Below are 18,423 nucleotides of genomic sequence, written 5' to 3'. Positions count from 1 at the left end.
TGAAAACAGTATTTATACTGTTTTCTAGCAGTCTGATTTTGGAGCACCAACTTTCAGCCCCTCCACTATATGAAATATGGTTATCTTAGGCGGTAATGCTACTGCTATTACTAATAACAGCAGCAGCATTTAATTGCACATTGGAGCAGACTCACACCAGGAATGTCGCTAGCATGTGTTAGGGTGTTGGTAGCTTGAAATTGGCCATAATAAGAGTATTTATACCAAGGAAACCAGCAAATGCTACAAATCAGGACTTCTGTTTGCAGAGCGCTACATACTATTGTAAATATAATTGTCTCTTATATGACATAATGCTATTTTAAGCACTGTAACTATATGAACTCATTTAATCCTTACAACAACCCTATGAGCCTATGATGAACTCTTACTATCCTCATTTTACAGATCAGGAAATCAAGGTATAGAGAGGTTAAGTAACTTGCCCAAAGTCACAAAGCTGATTTCTGCTACTGTGCCCAACACTCATCTACTAAATGTAAATGTAGTGCCATTTACTACATTATTATTAATGCAATAAAACTATATTCCGAGCTGAGGGAATGGAAAGAGAAAAAGCAAAGCGAAGTCAGAGAAACTTTCTGAAAGTACGGTTTTCCTCACCCCACCTACCCCTACCCAGAGAACCTTCTAAAATGTTCTAAAATTATCACTCATCAGTCTCAACCTAGTGTTTTCCCCTACTGTTTTCCAAGAACTGTAGTGTGTTTCTTATTGAAGTGACTCCAAAGGTTTAATTACTGATAAAAGCAGAAGGTGTGTTGGCTGAGATTTGGTGAAGTTACAAAGAAATCAATGCTTAGAAAAGTCTAACCAAGACTTTTTTGCACCCAGTGCTACACTCATGATGTCTTCTACTTTCTCTCAAATAATCTCTAAAATGCCAAAGGGAGTCCTTTACCATCTCACAGGAGTAAATGTCTATGAAGGCTTTTGCACACATAAGTATAGTATTGTGAGGGGCACCTGGCTGGCTCAGTCAGTAGAGCATAGGACTCTCAATCTCAGAGTTGTGAGTTCAAGCCTCATGTTGGGCAAGGAGCCTACTTAAAAAGACAAAAAAAAAAAAAAAAAAGTATAGTATTGTGACATTCACTTTATTGTGGCACTCTGGAACCAAACCTGCAATATCTCTGAATTATGCTTGTAGTTAATCCTAATCTCCTTTTTTTGAAGTATTTATTTATTTATTTATTTATTTATTTAAAGAGCGAGAAAGCACGAGTGAGGAAGGGACAGAGAGGAGACAGAGAGAGAGAGAGAGAGAGAGAGAGAAAGAGAAAGAATCCCAAGCAGGCCCCTCACTGCTAGCACAGAGCCCCATGTGGGGCTCGAACCCACAAAGTCGTGAGATCATGACCTGAACCAAAACCAAAAGTCAGATGCTTGAGCGACTAAGCCACCCAGGTGCCCCTCTAATCTCCTATGTTTAAAGAAAGAAAGAAACTTACGTCATCTAATTCTTTCTCCACTTGGATTTTTCTCTTCTGGAATTGTTTTATTGTTTTCAGCTCTGTCTGAATCGTGCCAATTTCTTTGGCTTTTTGCTGGAACTCTCCCTCCAGCTCATTTATTTGCACAATATACTTTTGTTCCTATATGCAAAAAAACAAAAAACAAAACAAAACACAAAACAAAACAAAAACCCCAAACAGTTAAATGAATTAGGAAAAAGAACAGAAGTCCCACAAAGTTGTGTTCCCTTGAAACCTTAGGCCATTTGTCTATCTTCTTTGAAGAAATGTTCCCTTTTTGTTTTTGCATAAAGTTTTACTTTTTGTTAGAAGATACCAAGTGCCTTGAATAAGAAAGAACTTCTAGAATGAGCTGATCTTATCTAGAAAATGCAGGTTAATTATTAAAAAGAGGTTTGAGAAGACTAAACAAATCTTTAATTTGTAAGAAAGAGAAGTAACAGCCCTAACCGTAAATTAAAATTAGTAAGCTAAGAGATAAAGGAAGGGCCAGTATCTCTAATAAATCAAGAGAGAAGGAGAAGGTGGGGAAAAAAAGAGGAAGGAAGAGGGAGGAGGAAAAGGAAGTGGAGGAGTAGAAAGGAAAGAGAAGGAGAGAAGAGAAAAAAAAGAGGAAGAGGAGGAAAAAAGGGCCAATAACAATTTAAAAAATGAATGAGTTGTCAAAAAGAAATGCAAATGACCCTCAAACATGAAAAAATGCTCAGCCTAGCTCAAAATAAGAGAAATGCAAGTTCAAATACACTAGAATACCCTTTTTCACCTATCATGTTGACAAAAATCAGTTTTGACATTATACTCTGGTATATTGTGAAGACATGGATAGTTTGATTTCTCAGAATATAACACGCTTGATTTGACTTTGGAGCCACATAAATATTTTACGTAATTATGTAATTACATAACTTTAAAATTACATAATTTTATATAATTCCATAATTTTAAAAAGCAACTCCCCAGAATCAAAAACAAAATGTGTTCTTGAGTTGGTGGCATAATCACACAGAAAGAAATTATTTCAAATGGTAATGTAATTTGATCATAGATCCCTATTGGTATATATCCAGAGGGGAAAAGTGCCCCCTAAAATCTTAAACTGTTTCCACTAATCTATGTTGGTGTTAGTTATTCTGTGACTGTTGATGTATTGAGGTTTGAAGCAATAACTCAGTCATACCTGATATTAAGAACCAGAATTTCTGGTGAGAGAGAAAGGAGACTGGATCAAGTAAAAACCCTGTACTCCTGCATCTGAATTTATATTTCCTACCTCCATCCACTGAAAAGCCATTGAAAGGACAAACTCAGGAGCACCACAACTACAAGATCATTTTCTACAAAAGCAGTTTTGCTATTTTTGAGCTTCTGCACAATCAAGTGTGTGAGCTTTAAGGTCACTGAGGCTGCTCTTAGGACCTATTCACTTACTCATTTTGTGTCTTAAATATCTGAGCTTGCCAGAAACCTGACCAGCCAGTAAGTAAAAGTAGTAGTACCTAGACACTCACCAATTTCTCATTCTCCTCTTTGGCTTTTTCCTTTGTTTCATTCAATTGCTGTTTGAGTTTTTCAATCTGTAGAAGTTGGAAATACCGTCAGGAAGGTAAAAAACATTGCTCTGTGTCTTATCTTTATTAAGTAGCCTAGTTTTCACGTGATATTAAAACCAATAGGGTTGGAGAGGTAGAGTATGGTAGAAAGAAGAGAAAAGGGGGCATAATTCCATGCCCTTAACCTGCTATTGCCAGTTTCTAAAACCTGGCTATCATCAGAATTGCCTGGGTAACTTTTTTTTTTTTTTTTTTTTTTTTTTTTGTGGTAAAAAACACATTATATTTACCATCTGAACCATTTTTAAGTATATAGTTCGGCGGTGTTGAATATATTCACATTGTTGTGCAACAGATCTCTAGAACTTTTTCATCTTGCAAAACTGGAACTCTATATCATAAAACACTACTTTCTTCTCCTACCTACCCCCCTCCCCAACGCTTTTGACTTTTGACTGCTTCAGATAATTTGTACGAGTAGAATCATACAGTTTGTTCTCTTGTGACTGGCTTGTTTCACTTAGCATAATGCCCTTGAAGTTCATCCATGTTGTAGCATGTGACAGGACTTTCTTCTTTTTAAAAAAAAATTTTTTTTTAATGAGGGTTTTCTTTTTTTTTTTAAGTCTGCATATTATTGTATTGTATGTATATATCCATTTTCTTTATCCGTTCATCTGTCAATGGACACTTGGGTTGCTTCCACCTCTTGACTGTGAATAATATTTCAATGAAGGGGGTGCACAAATATCTTTTCAAGCTCTTGCTTTAAATTCTTTTGGAAATACACCCAAAAGTGGATTTCTGGATCATGTGGTAATTCTAGTTTTAATTATTTGAGGAAACTACATACTGTTTTCCATAATGGCTGCACCATTTTACATTCATTCCCACCAACGATGCACAAGGGCTCCAATTTCTCTGCATCTTTCCCAAGGCTTGTTATTTCCTATTTTTCTGATCATAGCTATCTTAATAGGTGTGAGGTAATATCTCACTGTAGTTTTTATTTGTATTTCTCTTATCTGGGTAACTTTTGGAAAAAAGTTTCAAGAGTACAAAGAGTTCTCATATAGTTTTTACCCAATTTTTCCCATTTGCTTTCCCACTCTATGTATGTATAGATTGATCTATCTAAAATATGTAGAGATGATATACATTTTTTTTTTCTGGACGATGAGAGAGGAGGTTTAAGATATCATGCCTCTTTACCCCTAAATACTTTAGAATGTATTTCCATTCTTCTATTTATTTATTTATTTATTTATTTATTTATTTATTTATTTATTGAGGCGGGGGGCATAGGGAGAGGAAGAGAGAGAACCTTAAGCAGGCTCCACACAGGGCTGATCAGATCGTGACCTGAGCTGAAATCGAGTCAGACACTTAACCAACTGAGCCACACATTTGCCCCAAAATTCTTTTAGAAGCACAGTAATCAAAGTCAGAAAATTTAACATTGATATGCTATTATTTCATCTATAGTCCATATTCAAATTTTGCCAATTGTCCCAGTAGTGTCCTTTATTGCAACTTTTTTTTTTTTTTTTTTGGTCCAGGATATAATCCTTGATTATGCATTACATTTAGTTGCCATGTGTACTAGTCTCCTTTAATCTGGAACAGTTTCTCCATCTTTGTCTTTTATGGCATCGACAGTTTTCAAGAATACCAGCTAGAGTTGGGGCTATCTGATGTTTCCCCATGAGCAGATTCAGGTTATGCATTTTTGGCAGGCACACACTGTCTAAGTGATGATGTATTCTTTTCAGTGCATTATATCATAAGGTAACTGATGTTTTCATCAATTGGTTAAGATTGTGTCTGCTAGGTTTTTCCTTTAAAATTTTTACAAAGTTACACCTTTTCCTTTTGTGATTAAGTAATTTTCAAATTAAGGAAAGATATTTTGAGACTATTAAAAAGTTACAATTTTCCTTTTCTAATTAAGTTAATTTACAAATTAAGGACAGATATTTTGAGACTATGCAAATATCCTTCTGCTCATCAAACTTTCACCACTAGTTTTAGCATCCACTGATGATTTTTGATGGGATCAATTAATCCCATGGCACCAAATAGTGCCTTTTTCAATTCCACCATTCTTTGGAAATTTAGTAATTTTCTATATTCTACTGTATGGACATATTTTATTCAATGGATTATGTTTTACTGTCATTGTTTATTTTGATTGTCTCAGATTTGGCAGTGGGAGCCCCTTCAAACTAGTACCCGTGCCCTTTAATTTTTTTGTTTGTTTACAATTTTATTTTTAAGTAAATACACCCAATTTTGGGCTTGAACTCACAACCCCAAGATCAAAAGTCACATGCTCTGGGGCGCCTGGGTGGCTCAGTCGGTTAAGCGGCCGACTTCAGCTCAGGTCATGATCTCGCGGTCCGTGAGTTCGAGCCCTGCGTCGGGCTCTGTGCTGACCGCTCAGAGCCTGCAGCCTGTTTCGGATTCTGTGTCTCCCTCTCTCTGACCCTCCTCCGTTCATGCTCTGTCTCTCTCTGTCTCAAAAATAAATAAAGGGTAAAAAAAAAAAAAAAAAAAAGTCACATGCTCCACTGACTGAGCCAGCCAGGTACCCACCCTTTATTTTACTTACTTTCTTGCACAAATATTCCAGGCTCATCTTTTACTTTCCCTGCTTGCCTTGGAATCAATCATTTGTCCAAAGATTCTGATATGTTTTAGTAGGAAACCTGAGTAGCTTATTTTTTTTTTTTAAGTTTATTTATTTATTTTGAGACAGAGAGAGAGGGAGAGAGATTAAGAGAATCCCAAACAGACTCTGCACTGTCAGTGCAAAGCCCAACGCAGGGCTCAAAATCATGAACTGTGAGATCATGACCTGAACCAAAAACAAGAGTTGGACGCTCAACCAACTGAGCCACCCTGGTGCCCCCTGAGTAGCTTTTTAAACTAAAAACCCCTTGACATGGTTATAGAATCAGAGGATACGTAAGTGAAATATTGTAATTAGACTAGCTTAAAGGAAACCTAAAAATTCTGAAAGATAAATTGAGACAGTCCTAAATCATATAGGACAGGTGTGAAATATAATGAGATTTATTTTGTGATTGAACAAAGCTTTAAGTACAAAAACACACTCTTAAGGAAAATCTCCTAATTTTGTTCAAGATATGTTTCCAAAAAACATTTCATTTCTTTTTTGTTGTTGTTGTTTATTTGAGAGACAGAGTGTGAGCAGGGGACAAACAGAGAGAGAGGGAGAGAGAGAGAATCCCAAGCAGGCTCCACACTCAGCACAGAGCCTGATGTGGGGCTTGATCCCACAATCTCAATATCACTAACTGAGCCCACATTAAGAGTTGGTCGTTCAGGGGCACCTGGGTGGCTCAGTCGGTTAAGCATCCGACTTCAGCTCAGGTCATGATCTCACAGTTCGTGAGTTCGAGCCCCCTGTTGGTCTCTGTGCTTACAGCTCGGAGCCTGGAGCCTGCTTCGGATTCTGTGTCTCCCTCTCTCTCTGCTCCTCCCCCGCTCATGCTCTGTCTGTCTCTCCTTCAAAAATAAATAAAAACATTAAAAAAAAAAAAAGAGTTGGTCGTTCAACTGACTGAGCCACCCAGTCACCCCTCATTTCTATTATTTCTATAATTAACATGAAATGAGATTACAGACAGTTTATATAAAGCTTAATAACACATTTCTAGGATATGGCAGAATGAGTAACAAAACTATAGGAGAGCTACTTAACCAGGATATATTGAATCTACTATACTTCTTCCTCCCAAGGTAGTCTCTTTGGTTTCAGTAGTCAACCATAATTGTGAGAAAATTATGTTATTTGCTATAGCCAGATGCTAACCTCTGATACACAAAAGCAGATGAAAATCAGGAAATATGATACTCATAAATCAATATCAATTAGCTAATGCAGGCCACAAAGCTTCTATGTAATGAATTTGGAAAATTATTTGACCTAAAAACTTATTTTAGAATAATACTTTATAGAAGACAATTTTAAACCTACTAATGACAGTAATTTTAAAAATGGAAGTTGCCCATGAAAGAAGGTAAAAAAAATAACAGTAATGCATAAAAAATTACTTTAATATATAAAATCAAGACAAATGTTCAGTAGTCTTTCTGTAGTGTGCTTTCACTATCATCTTGAACTTAGTTTTGATTGTTATTAACTTTTTCAAAGTATCAGTATACTCACAAGCCATTCATTCATGCATGCAAAAATATTTTAATGAATGCCTACTATTTGCTAGGCCTACACTACATGCTGGAGGTGTAGCATTGAGGGAAAAAAAAGCCCCCAAATTCTTTACTTCTGTGAGGTTTCATTCTAATCAGAAAAAGAGACAATAAGCAAATATATAATTATCATACATATAATATGACGGAAGATAGTAAATATTTCAGAGAAAAAACAAGGGAGGTTGTTTTTAACTTTAAGGAGAGTAGTGAGGAAAGGTGTGACTGCAGAGGTGGTATTTGAAAAAGCTATGGAATGAGGCATGAATTTGTATGTCATCCTTATGCTGGAGCCAAGTTTTGCATCACACCAGCATTAATTCCAATGTGTACTGAAGCAAATGCATAAACAATTAAGAATGAGCGAAGGATCATATAAAAGATGCTCAAATGACTAATAATCAGGAAAATATAAATTAAAACAAGATATCAATTTACACCTGTAAAATTGAACAAAAACTAAGTAACATATCAAGTTTTGACAAAAATGTGGTCAAACAGGACCTCACTCTAATACATCACTTGTGACGGCATAAATTGGTATAACCCCTTTGGAGCTCAATTTAAACTCCTGTGAAGCTGAAACAATGCATAACCTCATAATGTAGTAATTTAACTTCTAAGTGTCTACTCTAGAGAAACTCTCCATCATGGACACAAGCAGACATCCACAAGAATATTCACTGAAAGTCTATTTGTAATAATGAAAAAATGGGAGTCTGACTCACAGTGGGTATGGATAAATAAGTTTTGGTTTATTTATTTGCTGGAATATTACAAAGCAGATAAGAATTAAAGAAAAAATAAAGCATGCTCATTATAAATTTTCATTCTTTTATTTTTTACTTTTTTAATGTTTATTTTTGAGAGAGAGAAAGACAGAGCCTGAGTAGGGGAGGGGCAGAGAGAGGAGACAGAGAATACGAAGCAGGCTCCAGGCTTTGAGCTATCAGTACACAGCCTGACAAGAAGCTTGAACTCACAAACCATGCGATCACGACCCCAGCTGAAGTCAGGCGCTTAACTGACTGAGCCACCCAGGTGCCCCAATATAATTTTTTACAAAATAAACTGAATCAGGTGATTTTAATGAATATACCACAAAAACATGATGTTGAGTAAAAAAAAAAAATATGTTGAGAATGCATGATCAATAGTTAAAGTACAAAACCATACATGGGAATGAGCACACCATCCTCAGCGTGGTAGAGATTCCCTTAGGTCTCCATGGGGCTCATAGAGGCAAATGGGAAAGAGAAGAATTTGGAATTACACCTAAATTCCACTTTAACACCTACTGGCTGTGTGACTTTGGGCAAGTTACCTTTCTGAGAGTCAATTTGTAAAACGGGAATGACAATATTGTAGCTACATGCAGTTGTTATAAGTCCTTAATGAGATAAAAGAGGTAAACTTCCTAGCATAGTGCCTGGCATAAAACAGGGGCTCCAAAATATTGGTTCCCTTCCCTTTTCCTTCCAGATCTAAAATAGTAGCTTTACCCTCAACACTTAGAGTACAGAAAGATAAATTCAAGATTCAACTGGCTAAAAAAAGGAGATTCAACTTGCTGGGTTCATAATCATGTGATCATGGATTAAAGGTGAATTCCTCTACAAATCATTAAAAGTATCAATATCAAAAACACATAGGTCATATGTTCTTCTTCTTAAAATAAAATGGATCTTAATGTCCCCTTATGACCATCAATCTTTGTTTCAGACAAGAAAACAACAGGACAAGGGCTGAAAATAACAGCCAATTCTAATAGTAAAGTCATTTTGAAATAGCATCCTGAAATAAGTCAGGCAGAGAAAGACAGATACCATATGTTTTCACTCATATGTGGATTCTGAGAAACTTAACAGAAGACCCTGGGGGAGGGGAAGGGAGAAAAAAAATGTTACAGAGAGGGAAGGAGGCAAACCATAAGAGACTCTTAAATACTGAGAACAAACTGAGGGTTGATGGGGGGTGGGGGAGAGGGGAAAGTGGGTGATGGGCATTGAGGAGGGCACCTGTTGGGATGAGCACCGGGTGTTGTATGGAAACCAATTTGACAATAAATTATATATTTAAAAAATGTGATTTAGGGGCGCCTGGGTGGCTCAGTTAAGTGGCCGACTTCGGCTCAGGTCATGATCTCCCAGTCCATGAGTTCGAGCCCCACGTCGGGCTCTGTGCTGATAGCTCAGAGCCTGGAGGCTGCTTCTGTTTCTGTGTCTCCCTCTCTCTCTGCCCCTCCCCCATTCACACTTTGTCTCTGCCTTTCAAAAATGAATAAATGTTAAAAATTTTTTTTTAATTAAAAAAATGTGATTTAAATAAATAAAGTAAAAAAAAAAAAAAAGAAATAGCATCCTGCTTCAAGTATAACAGAGGTAGTTATTGAGGCTCAGGAGGATTTCTACCTACATACCATATTATCTTTCTCCTGATCCTGCTTCTTCAAGTAACTTAATACAGACATTGTGTCTTTCTCCATTTTATACTGCTGTTTCTTTAACTCCTCATTACTTTTTGCCAGTCTCCGCGAAGTATCACGATACTCAATCCTCGAGAGTTCTGTGACTTCTAGCCTGGCCTCCCAGAGGGAGGCACTGGCCTTGGCTCTGTCCACTGCAGATTCATCGGCTTTTATTATCTTCCTGCGTGGGAAGAGGACATTGAGAGCATATAACAATTACTCTACTATATTAGAACTATACCTTTCTCTTTATTACTTTTTGTTTTGCTTGGCATTGCCTGGCACATATAAGCAAATATTGTTGGATAAATGAGTTAATAGGAAATACACATTTGCTTGATAAAGGAGTTAATTGGGTGACTCTTCTTGGAAGAGGGGAGCTTTGGAGCATAACTCTGAGAGACTGAAAAAACAAAGAAGAAAGGCATGGTAAGGCAAATTCATTTCATAAATCTTCCATATCTTCATTTACTTAAAAAAATTTTTTTTGAGTTTATTTATTTATTTTGAGAGAGGCAGAGACAGTGTGAGTGGGGGAGGAGCAGAGAGAGGGAGGGAGAACTCATGAACTGTGAGATCTTGAACTGAGCCAAAACCAAGAATCAGTTGCTTAACTGACTGAACCACCCAGGTGCCCCTTACTCCTTTTTCTCATATTTGAACTGTCTTTTCTATTCCTACTCACCCAGTTTTAGACCTTGATTCTTGTACTGCAAATCCATTACCTTAGTTCCCCTTCTTTATGATGATACATGCATAGTGTAACTATAACTTTAAGTCCCTTGTTCTGTAATCTTCCACCCACCCCAAACCTAGTTTTGGTTTTGTTGTAGGTTGTTTTTTGGGGGGATTTTCTGGCTAGGCCTTTGACAAAAGATCAAGTCACTTGAACAAGTATGTTAAATACTTTTATCAGCTGGTGCCACATGCACCAGGCTTCAAGGATGGTTGAGAAACAAACCATAATCGTTACACAGAGGTAAAGAGGAAATTAAAAAATCATAATAATAAAGTATGGCTTCAAGATTAAGGTGATTAATCTATGCCTTCAAAGATTAAAGGAGAGTTTTTCAAAGTAAAGATTTGTTGTACAAGGAATGACAAAACAACATACCTTATATATAGTAGGCACTGGATATATAAATATTCAGATAATAAGTAAGACTTCACCTGGGGGTGCCTGGGTGGCTTGGTCAGTTAAGCATCAGACTCCTGATTTCAGCTCAGATTATGATCTCAAGGTTCATGGTTTCAAGCCCTGCATTGGGTGCTGCTCTGACCAAGTGCAGAGCCTGCTTGAGATTCTCTCTCTCACCCCCTCTTTACCCTTCCCCCACTTGTGTGTGTGCTCACACGTGCTCTCTCAAGATAAACTTAAAAAAAAAAAGACTTCAGTATTTGAACTCTAAATATTTTCATATATAGGTATATGTGGACCTTTCTATACTATCACCCTCCATCCCCAACCCCCTACTCCTGGTTCTCCATTCTTTTCCGGTCCCACTGTTCTCTCCAAATTAAGGCCAGCCCCACCTCCAACTCCCTAGCTTGTTATAGCTTTGACCTCCCTTTCCAACGTGATTTAGGCAGTAGGGATATATTGCCTTGCTATAATCGTCCAGTTGCTTCCTGAAGGTTATCAGGTCTAAGCTGCACAGAGCAGTTGATGCAGATAGGATTTCTCATAAGAGAATCACTAATACTGACTGTAAAAACAAAGCAGTATTTCTCAAATTGAGTCATGGAAAAATCCAAGGAATAAGAGGTCTGTTACCTTCAATGTTTCTCATTGCTGAAAGATGTACTGTAGACACATGGTCAAAAATAGAAAACATATGCTAGTGAGTTCCAAGAATTTGAGAATGCGATAAGCCCTTGGCACTTTTATTAAAAATCTTTTTTGTAATGTTTATTTTATTTTTGAGCGAGAGAGACAGAGCGCAAGAGGAGGAGAGGCATAGAGAGAGGCAGACACACACTCTGAAGCAGGCTCCAGCCTCTGAGCTGTCAGCAAACAGCCCAATGCAGGGCTTGAACTCACAGACTGCAAGATCATGACCTGAGTGGAAGTTAGACGCTTAACCAACTGAACCACCCAGGCGTCCCTATTTTTTTTTTTTTTTAATTTTTAAATTTTGTTTGAGAGAGAGCACGCGTGCATGTGAGCAGGGGAGAGGGGCAGAGGGACAGAATCTTAAGCAGGCTTGATGCTCAGCACAGAGCCCGACATGGGGCTGGATCCTATGACCCTGGGATCATGACCTGAGCCGAAATCAAAAGTTGACTCTCAACCAACTGAGCCACCCAGGCGTCCCATCCCTTGGCACTTTTAAAAAGTACTAGACTGTGCAATTATGTAAAAAAGAAAAAATAACACTGTAGAAGAATACTTATATTAATACATGGAGTGGGGGAGTTACAAGTAAATATGTACTGTGGGCTATCATTTTATAAAGAAAAAAAGAATATCCCAAAGGATATTAGTGGTTATCTTCGGATACTGGGGTTACAAGTGATTTTTGTTTTCTGCCTTGACTACCCACATTTCCTAAACTTTCTGTACTGAGTACACATAAACTTTACAAGTTTGGGGGATTCCCTTATGGTCACATACATAGTGATGCTAGACACCATGTATGATTCCAATGAACCAGTAGAGTCACTCAACAGATCTAGTGGCAATCCAGCAGCAACTCCAAGCCTGCTAGAGCAATACCTACTTCAGGCATTCTGATCAGTTTGGGGAAATCTGAACAATTACCCAATTTGGTCAAATCTTTTAGGTTTTCCTTTGAACCAAAAGGAATCCTTCAAAAGCCCCAAGGAACTACTTCAATCACTCAGAGATTCTCTAGATGTTCAAGATATTCTCAACAACAAAGCAGAGATCTCTCAGGCTAGGGGCAAGACAAAAAACAAAAAACAAACACACACACACACAAAACAAACCCAGAGCATAGCTCCCATGGAAAAAAGAAAAGATTCAAGTTGCAGTATACACAAGCAGACACCTTAATTTTTTTATTTAACAAATAATAAGCATCCACTATGTTTTAGACTTTTTGCTAGGAGCTGGAGATATGGTGAATAATGCTAAGTGCCTATTCTAGAGAAGCTTATAGTCTTTCATTTTTCATTTCATTTATTTATTTATTGTGAGAGAGAGAGAAAGTGTGAGAAGGGCAGGGGCAGAGACAGAGGGAGAGAGAACCCCAAGCAGGCTCTGCACTGTCAGCACAGAGCCTGATGTGCGGCTCGAACTCACAAACCATGAGATCATGACCTGAGCCAAAGTCAGACGCTTAACTGACTGAGCCACCCAGGCGTCCCAAGAGAAGCTTATAGGCTTGAGCAGGGCTTCCTAGTCGTGGCACTACCGACATCCTAAGCCAAATGATTCTTTGTTTGGGGTGCAGGTGGGAGTTGGCCAGAGCACTGCAGGATGTTTAACAGTATCCTTGATCTCTACCCACTGGATGCCGGTAGCACACATCCCTAGATGTGACAACCAAAAGTGTCTCTAGATAGTGCCAAATGTCCCCTGGGAGCCAAAATCACCCCCAGTTGAGAACCACTGTTCTAAAGCAATACAGTCTGATAGAAGTTTCTGTCGTGATGGAAATGTACTATACCTAGGCGGTCCAAAACAGTCACCAGTAGCCTACTGAGCATATGAAATGTAGCCAATACAATTAAGGATCTGAAGTTTTAATTTTAATTAATTTTAGTTTAGTAGCCACAAATGGCTGATCACTACCCTATTGGACAGCGCTGGTCTAGAGGACCTTCAATATACCAAGAAATGTTATTCTGAAGTTTGACCTTCACTTCTAGTGTCAGAACCAATCCTTCCTCCTCATTCCCAGATCTTTTTCTCTCCACTAGCACCCACCTAGTTCATTTGGTCTTCTACTCCATTCTTTGGTAATGTATCTGCTTCCACCGTTAACGTATTACTCATAGGCAGGGGCTGTGTCTAAATTATTCAGGGTCCCAAATCTCACATTCCATTGTCTAGGTTGGAGCAGTATGGTTTGGCATGCATTTGGGGAATTTCTGAACAATGCGGGCTGTCCTTTTCAGAAGCGGGGAGAGCAAGAGGACGGCAGTTAGCCAGCTGGCCAGCCCCAGCTTGCAGGCGGCTCCCAGCTCCGAATCATCGGAGGGTAGGCCCAGGGAGAGAGGAACCCCGGGTGGCCTCTCCTTACTTCTTGTCTTTGCCTTTGTTCTTGTCTTTCTTTTTGTCCTTTCCCTTAGACGGCATCTTGGCTTCACCAGGGACCCCACTGTAACCGACGTTTCTCTGCCGCCGCCCGGCCGGCTCCGTTTCTAAGGAAACCAGCACGCCAAGCGGGTAACGTTCCGCCGCAGCCGTTGCCAGTGCGCGCGGAGAGCGCACGCGCCCGTGACGTAGCCCCGACGCCGCCGCCGCAAAGGGGCCCCGTCTGCGGGCCGGGCGCGGGGGGGGCGGGGCGGAGGTCGTGTGGAGGGCGGGCGGCCGCGCCGAGCGGCGCGCGCGCGCGCGGTGAGTGTGCGGGCCGCAGAGGCGCTATTGTCGGCCCCGGGACGGGGCTGGGTGGCCTAGTGGGGGCTCGAAGCGGGCCCGTCCGGGGCAGCGGCGTGACGTCCTGCAGGCCGGGCGTTTCCGGCGGCGCGACGGTCGTTGTGCCCTCACCTCAGGAGGCTTGCTTCCCTGCGGGCCGGGCTTCCCCGCCGCAGTGGTCGGAGCGCCACCCCGCGCCGGCTTTACAGCATTTCGCGTCCTGCAGGCGCGTCCGCCCCTTGCCTCACACCACAGCCAGCGTGGCCGCAGCCGCCTGCGCCGCCTCAGCCTCTCCCGAAGCTGCCCTGACTCTTGGTTTCCTTATCCCACTCCTGGCTTCTAACTCTGGCTAATTATGTAAGGGACGGCGCATCCGGCGGACTTCCGAGGCCAAACACATTTCGATGAGGCCGTTGAGGACTTTTCCCAGGGCGGTGGTTGGGAGTGAGGCTGGCATAGTGCTGTCACCTGGGGTGGGAGAGGCTCCGGCGAGGAGAAAAGTGCTGTCAGCTGGGGTGGGAGAGGCGGCGGGGCCACGAGGAGAGCTCGGGTGGGGGGGGGGGGCAGGCCCTCCGCCCCATTCCCTTCCATGTGCCCGAGGCTGCCCACCCAGAACAGCCCGATTCCCTTTTTGCTGATGCTTGACTCGTCCGCAGCCCCCTTTTCTGCAGGTTGCCTAAAGTTGGAACCTCTTGCCTTTTGGTGTTTTTTTCCCCTGGGCACACGAATGAAAAGGAGTACTCAAAAGTATTGTTCTCCTTTTTCAGAGGACCTTTGTAATTATGCCTTCATTCAGTGAGAGTTAGTCTTTAAGAACGATGGGAACTCTGGGTGCCAAGACAACGGTTAGGAAATTTGCAGAAGCTCTGCTCTGCGTTATTCTTCATTTCAAATTGAATTTAAAATTTCTTTTAAGACTTCTTTCTACATCTTCCCTCTCCATTTCTTTAGGGAGAACTTAATCCCTACACCTCTTCCAGAGGTCTTTGGCCTAATGTCCCCCTCCTTTTTTTTTTTTCTCTTTGATTATGTAGTTTGTTTTTGAATTGTGTGGATGGAGGGAACATGCTGATTTGCAATAAGCGCTAAAAATCTTTTTTAAGAATTTTTTTGTAATGTTTTTATTTTTGAGAGAGACAAGAGTGTGAGCGGGGGAGGGGCAGAGAGAGAGGGAGACAATCCGAGGCAGGCTCCAGGCTCTGAGCTGTCAGCACAGAGCCCAATGGGCAGGGGTGGGGCGGGGGGGGGGGGGGGGGGCGAGAGGCGGGCTCAAACTCAGAAACTGTGAGATACGACCTGAGCTAAAGTCAGACGCTTCATCGGCTGAGCCACCCAGGCGCCCTGAAAATCTTTTTAGACCTACTGTGTGTTAACATGATCTTAGCTTTCTCTCTCTCTCTTTTTTGTTTTTGTTTTTGAGTATAGTTGACTCGCAGTGCTACATTCGTTTCAGGTGATTCACTTTCTCTAGGCGTTATGCTCACGCAAATGTACCTACCATAAGTCACTATGATGCTATTATGGTATCATTGACTATATTTCCTATGCCTTATTCCCTAAGTCCCTTTTATTCCCATGATTTATTCATTGCATAACTGGAAGCCTGCGTCTCCCACTCCCCTTCACTTGTTTTGCCCAACCCTCCATCCCCTGCCCTTTGGTAGCTTACTGTATTTCTGGTGCATTTCCTGTTTGTATGCCTCACTCTGATGGGTCCTTGGTGGAATCACCGTGCATTGAAGGGGTTTACTCTGATATGGAATTCATAAAGTTATGATGAGTTTTTGTCTAAGGTTCTGAAGATGTACCCTATTGATAACTGGCAGAAAACAGAGGTTAGGGCATCTTCTATTATGGGCTGTATATTTGGAGTTCATTCTAAAAATTGGTTACTGTACAATATGCAAGTCAGTCCAAGACTTTCCTTGTTTGAACACAGGCCTATAGATTCATTTATAAAATGAAAATTTGATTGTAATGAGATTTCTTGATAGATACATACTTTAATTGCATGCACTTTGTAGTTATTTAATCATACATTTTTATTGACCATAGTTTGATTTGTAGTTAAAACTGTTGTGATATGAATAGGGCTAAGAGAAAGGCCTGTATTTATACTATAGTAGAAGTGGGTCTAGAGTCTTCAGTCTTCTGAACCTCCACATTCTCTGCCAAAGAACTTGATGTTATTCAGTCATCTATTAGTAAGAAACATCTGATGATACAGATAGTAGAGTAGGAAGTTGCTATTTAGCAATTAATCTGGTAATATTCCATAATTTCTGGTAGGTTTACTGTGAAGTTTCAGGATTATCTTGCTGAATAAATTTTCTTTGTTTTTAGAATACTAATGCTTTTAAACTTGGAATAGTCCACTTAATGTTTTGTTGATTTGGCTTTACAATTCTTTTTTCCCCCAGTTTGCGTGGTACCTACTCAACATAGAAGTGTGGAGTGTCTTGGCTGAATCCTCATGCAGACAAGATCATTATGGTCCTAGTAGGTAGGACAAGTATCCTGATAGAAGGTAACATCTCTGCTATCTTAAAGCTGTAAATGTACTTCATAGACTTCTGGGTGGTTTTTGTTGTTTTTCTTTCTGAATTGGACTCTCTGTCTTTACCTAAATGATAACTTTTCTCTTATCTTGTTGATGCTAATATCAAGTGTGGAGTTGTTAAAAAAAAAAAAAAAAAAAGCCAAATAACATAGGACTACGTATCAGAATATATGGTATTTCTGATTTTTTCTTCTAGTAGTTCCCAAATAGGGTTTACTCTGTAAAGTCATCTGTGGCTTTATTCTGGTTTAACCTGAAGACACTAGTTTATACGCCTAATTCATCCTTGAAATCACATGATAGCAGATGTGACTCTAGGTGGAAGTGAGTAGGTGAACAAACAGCTTTTGATTTTGTTTTCACTTAGCATTTAGAATCATGCATAAGTATATTATCCAAACTATGTCTGAAGTGACTGATGAGTATTTCTGAATATCATGGGGAGTGACTTACTTTCATCTTTTTTATTGCACGTTGTACAAATACAGAATTCTATTAAATAGGTATTATGTTGTGATGTGGACTAGTTCACATCCTTGCAGGGGATAAGGAATCCTTGAGATCAAAGATTTACTGTTACCAATTTTGAAATCTGTGTTGTTTTTTTTGTTTGTTTGTTTTTTTTACCATTGACTTCTATTTTTATACAAAATGTGTTGCTACAGAATCATTACCACTGGCAATTTATTTGCAAAATATCCGATTTTTATTAGTTGTCCATTCTGACAAAGCCATTACACAGGACTAAAAGTTCTCTAAGAAAAATAATACACCAAAATTTCAGGCTCACTTATCTGTACTTTGATTTCATGGATCCGTTAGATGTTCATTTAAGAAACGTTTAGTGACAGGACACCTGGGTGGCTAAGTCCATTAAGCATCTGATTTCAGCTCAGGTCATGATCTCACAGTTTGTGGGTTTGAGTCCTGCATTGGGCTCTGTGCTAACAGCTCACAGCCTGGAGCCTGCTTTGGATTCTGTGTTGCCCTCTCCCTCCTGCTTGTGCTCTCGCTCGCTCTCTCTCTCTCTCTCTCTCTCAAAAATAAACAAACATTAAGAAAAAAAAGAGGGGCACCTGACTGGCTCAATCGGTTAAGTGTCTGACTTTGGCTCAGGTCATGGTGTCACAGTTTGTGAGTTCGAGGCCCACGTCGGGCTCTGTGCTGACAGCTCAGGGCCTGGAGCCTGCTTCGGATTCTGTGTCTCCTTTTCTCTCTGCTCTTCCCCTGCTCACATGGTGTCTCTCTCTCAAAAATAAATAAAGAGGGTGATGGGCATTGAGGAGGGCACCTGTTGCGATGAGCATTGGGTGTTGTATGGAAACCAATTTGACAATAAATTTCATATTAAAAAAAATAAAGATTAAAAAAATTTTTTTAAAAAGAAAGAAACATTTAGGGAGGAGGTGCCTCCTCACTGGCTCAGTCAATAGAGCATGTAACTCTTGGTCTCAATGTTGTAAGTTTGAGCCCCACATTGGATGTAGAGCTAACTTAAAAATAAAATCCTAAAGAAAGAGAAATGTTTAATGAGTACCAACTTGTATACCATGCTACCTGATAGCTTGAGG

General features: G+C 39.9%; 2 protein-coding genes across 17 annotated transcripts in view; one reads left to right on the top strand and one right to left on the bottom strand.

The window, feature by feature from the left end:
• Positions 1–14,101, bottom strand: part of BBOF1 (basal body orientation factor 1) — a 54,427-nt gene extending 40,326 nt beyond the window's left edge. For all 8 annotated transcript variants that reach the window (XM_042943757.1, XM_042943753.1, XM_042943754.1 and 5 more), the window contains exons 1-4: positions 13,958–14,101; positions 9,702–9,930; positions 3,005–3,070; positions 1,473–1,616 (exon numbers count right to left, since the gene is read on the bottom strand). In XM_042943757.1, the coding sequence (XP_042799691.1) occupies positions 1,473–1,616; positions 3,005–3,070; positions 9,702–9,930; positions 13,958–14,013 (495 nt within the window). In that variant the 5' untranslated portion in view covers positions 14,014–14,101. The remainder of the gene's footprint in view (positions 1–1,472; positions 1,617–3,004; positions 3,071–9,701; positions 9,931–13,957) is intronic.
• The window catches only part of ENTPD5 (ectonucleoside triphosphate diphosphohydrolase 5 (inactive)), a 44,769-nt gene continuing 40,431 nt past the window's right edge, over positions 14,086–18,423 (top strand). For 7 of the 9 annotated variants that reach the window (XM_042943766.1, XM_042943769.1, XM_042943772.1 and 4 more), the window contains exons 1-2: positions 14,234–14,274; positions 16,713–16,819. The gene's annotated coding sequence lies outside the window, so the exon portion shown is untranslated. Of the gene's footprint in view, positions 14,104–14,233; positions 14,275–14,385; positions 14,650–16,712; positions 16,820–18,423 lie in introns of those variants that run through there. The other 2 variants (XM_042943765.1, XM_042943764.1) reach the window with 2 other exon arrangements.

Source organism: Panthera leo, chromosome B3, assembly GCF_018350215.1.
Source record: "Panthera leo isolate Ple1 chromosome B3, P.leo_Ple1_pat1.1, whole genome shotgun sequence".
NCBI classification, from domain to species: Eukaryota; Metazoa; Chordata; class Mammalia; order Carnivora; family Felidae; genus Panthera; species Panthera leo.
This window is presented reverse-complemented; position numbering and strand designations above follow the sequence as displayed.